Source organism: Teleopsis dalmanni, chromosome 1 (assembly GCF_002237135.1).
Source record: "Teleopsis dalmanni isolate 2A chromosome 1, ASM223713v2, whole genome shotgun sequence".
In the NCBI taxonomy this organism is placed as follows: Eukaryota; Metazoa; Arthropoda; class Insecta; order Diptera; family Diopsidae; genus Teleopsis; species Teleopsis dalmanni.
The window spans coordinates 118,716,335-118,720,221 of record NC_051846.1 but is presented as its reverse complement, the minus strand read 5'-3'; the positions used below and the strand labels follow the sequence as shown (position 1 = coordinate 118,720,221).

The 3,887-nt window shown below is 29.3% G+C and overlaps 1 protein-coding gene across 1 annotated transcript; it reads left to right on the top strand.

The window, feature by feature from the left end:
- Positions 1–878: 878 nt before the first annotated feature.
- On the top strand, positions 879–1,453 carry LOC119673515 (NADH dehydrogenase [ubiquinone] 1 alpha subcomplex subunit 7-like). The gene is made up of 2 exons (XM_038084809.1): positions 879–1,067; positions 1,145–1,453. The coding sequence occupies exons 1-2, from the start codon at positions 1,005–1,007 to the stop codon at positions 1,379–1,381; spliced, it is 300 nt and encodes a 99-aa protein (XP_037940737.1). The 5' UTR covers positions 879–1,004; the 3' UTR covers positions 1,382–1,453.
- Positions 1,454–3,887: the final 2,434 nt, after the last annotated feature.

The following is a 3,887-nucleotide window of genomic DNA, read 5'->3' as shown; positions in this document are numbered from 1 at the left end:
ATAAATATTAGTATAAAGATAAGTATAAAGCGTAATATATAAGTATAAAATCGAACTTATTTTAATTTTAAGTTTATAGTTTAATAATTTATTTTAGTATAGTTAATGTAAATAAATTAGTAAAATAGAATTTTAAACTCATAAAAATTTCGGTAAGATATCCCTTCAATTATTGCCAAATGATAAACAGCAACTACATTTATTTTAAAAACAGCAATGATATTTGCCTAAACTAATTTTCTATTTGTATTTCTTTTCTTTCTTTTGAGCATCAATATTAATGTTTTCAAACTATTTTTATTTATTTATTAACGATTTCTTTCATTTTACGCATTTTGTCTTTTATTAATATACAAAAGAAACTTTATATAATTTAAAAATTATTTTGTGCTAAAAACATTTTTTAAGTAAGTTTTTATATTTAAAAAATTTCTTTGTGAATAAAAATATTAAAATGCAAAATTTCAAAGAATTAAATTAAAAATAATTTTAGTTTTAAGAATTAAAAAATATAGTTCTGAGAAGTATGAAAGCTTTATATAATGAAATAACATGTAGCTACTATCTTCATCTCAATTCCTTCAGTTTCGATTACTATTTTGCACTCTGTAGTGCTCTGCTATTGTTTTGAACGCTGTAGAAAATAAATCAAAATGAAGCAAGCACACTTTGTTTCAAAGTGTATAGCAAAGCACATACTTGAACTTCATACTTGGTGTGCAGATATGTAGCATGGTGTATATCAAGCCACAAAAAAGGCCTAATTGTTGTTGTTCGGAAAAACAAATTTTATTGGAGTTGCTGTTCTTGTAATGTATTCTTTGGTGAGTTCGAAAAAAAAAAGTTCTAGTTCACAATGGATTTGCCATTTTATTGTTTTTAATTTGTACGAAGTGCCCTGTAGTTATCAAACATATGCTTGGCAGTTTTATAATAATTGCTGAATTGGCCCAGAAGTAATTTTAGAAAGCTATTCATTAGTTTTTATCGAACTGTGGAATTCAATGTCAGCGGCAAGGCGCGATATTTCCCAACTTTTGCAACGTGTTAGAGCTTTTTTACTTGGTGTAAGTTTCATATCAATATATACATATATGTAAGTACTAAAAAATTATGTGAAAGACGATAACATTTATACATTTAGCGAGAGCACACTATTGCACTTCGTTTCGAAGATGGTTTAGCTAATCGTACGCAACCTCCACCAAATGTTCCTGGGGGACCGGCTCATACATTGGCAGCAAATTATTACTTCCCACGTGACGCGCGTCGTGAAGTAGCTCCACCGATGGATTTAGCTCATCAAACGTTGCTTCAGTCTGGAGCCACCTCAGTCCGAACGCAATTGCCAACACCTGGACCACCTTATAAATGGGATTAAAATGCTAACATTCTAAATTGTACTAAACTAAAGAAATAAAATTCACATTGGTTACTTTCATTGATTTTAAAATTCTGATATTCATTTATGGATTCTATTTTCACATTAAATATGAAATATTTATTTATTAAATATATTTAATTGCTAAATATGAAATACTTAAATTATTGAATATGAAATATTCATATGATTAAATATGAAATATTCATATAATTAAATATGAAACAATTATACTATTAAATATGAAATATTAATATTATTAAATATGAGTATTCGTATAAAATGTGACATATTCATATTATATATAAAATATTTATGTTATTAAATATAAAATATTCATATTATTAAGTATGATATATTGATATTATTCAAATATGAAGTCTTTTAATTATTACTTAAATATTCATATTAAATAGAAATTATAATTATATTATTAAATATGATATATTCATATTATTATATATAAATTATATTCATATTCACCCATATTCTGAATACTCCTAGGGAATAAGTTTCCCTATTCCCTCGCTATTCCCACGAATAAAATTCATTTATTTAGAATTGAATGGGAGACAAAAATTGTGGGAACAACAAAAATTTCAAATTTGTTTTTTGAACTTTGGCAACTATGGCACTTTTCATTGGCTAAAAGTGTGAAAATGAGCAAAACAAAGAAAAGAATTTCGTATAAAATGTTGATTAAAATTTAAAAATCGCATTATTTGTCTGCAGCACAACATATCAGAAATAAATACTTTATAAGTAAATAATAAGATGGAATTGAACATACAAGGTAGTGTCTGATTGCATTTAACATGGTAAATTACAGCGCGATTCTGGTCACTGTTCTCTCTAAGTTGACACACAGCCTCCACTTGGTCTCCTTTGGATAGCTACAATCATCCGTGCGTAGTAAACTAATGTGTGCAGCGAAATCCTCCTCTTGGATGAGGTTAAAGCAATACGTGAAGTATTTAATCCAAACATCCCAATCATCGCAATTGACTGAGATGTAAGATCTTATATATTCATTAAACGAGCGATGACTGCGTTCCACAGTACCAAGCGTTTGATAATGGCGGGTTGTAGATGTAATATTCTTGATATTGAGATGTTTACATAGGTCGTTCTTAATTTGGTTTTTGTACTCTGTACCCATGTCAGTTAGAAACCGTTTCATGGGTCGGTACTGTAAGATAAAATTTTCGAAAATTGCTTTCGCTATAGTCTTGGCACTTTTATTAGGAACTGGAAAAGTTACCAAATATTTTGTTAGATCACATATTAATGTGATTGCACACTCATTGCCGTTCTCCGTTTTTGGGAGTGGACCAATGGTATCTACTAACGCAGTGTCAAATGGAGACGTAGACGTTTGCACTTCTGTTAAAGGCAATTTTGTATGTCTAATTGTCTTGGCCAGTTGACAATTTCGACACTTTTTTACGTATTTTGTAATGGTTTTTGTCATATTTTTCAGTAGAATCTTTGCTTTATTTTAGTCAATGTTCTGGTGATTCCTGTATGACCTCTATCTGCTGGATCATCATGATATTGGTGAAGAATAGATTCAATTGCCGACTTATTATTTTCATTTATTTTGATCATCTTTGGTAATACGCTATTTTAACATTTCTTAATTTTTTGTTGCCCATTTCTTTGAAAGAATTTAGAGATACAGATTCAAAAATCTTTTCGCAAGGTGACATTTGTAATTGTTTGATCTTTAATGCAGCGACTTGTTGATCAAGTCTTTGGAATAACAGGTCTAGATCTAAATTCCCATTAGTGATTAAATCATCAACATATATGTGTTTAAAAATTTTTTTCCCATGCTGCAAGAAACAATTGCCGGATGATAATTTTAATTTCACACATTTTTAACGTCGTTACTACTAACGACTTCATAAACTTTGGACATATTATTATTTTGACGTGTCGGTTGTATTAAATTCGTGTCTGCGCAGAATTTCGCAGATTGAAAAATCTTATGTTTCTTGAATGTTCATCAAGTTCAATCTGGTGAAAACCAGACATTAAATCAATACATGAGAAGTATTTAGCATGTCCCAGTTGATCGAGAATATTTTCGATTCTAGGGAGTGAGAATTTGTCAGCAATTAATTTTTTATTAACCTGGTGATAATCCACTACTAAACGCCATCTTTTATTATTTGAATTAGGGAGAGATTTTTTTGGAACGAAAAGTTGGTGAAATAGATGGTTCTACTATGCCGTCATCAATTAATTTCTTCACCTGTTTATTTATTTCTTCTTTATGGGAATGGGGTATACGATAATTTTTTATGTATACTGGTTTTCTATCTTCCATTAACAATTTTTGTTTGTAGAAGTTATTGCAGGTTATCGGTTCAGACTCAAGTCCAAAAATATCAGTATATTCGGAACATAATTCGTATAATTGAGAATTGAATTGTTTGAGGAAGTTTTTCTGAAGGTTAGTTAAAACTTCTTGACTTCTATGATTTGTGGTTTGGGTGGATGT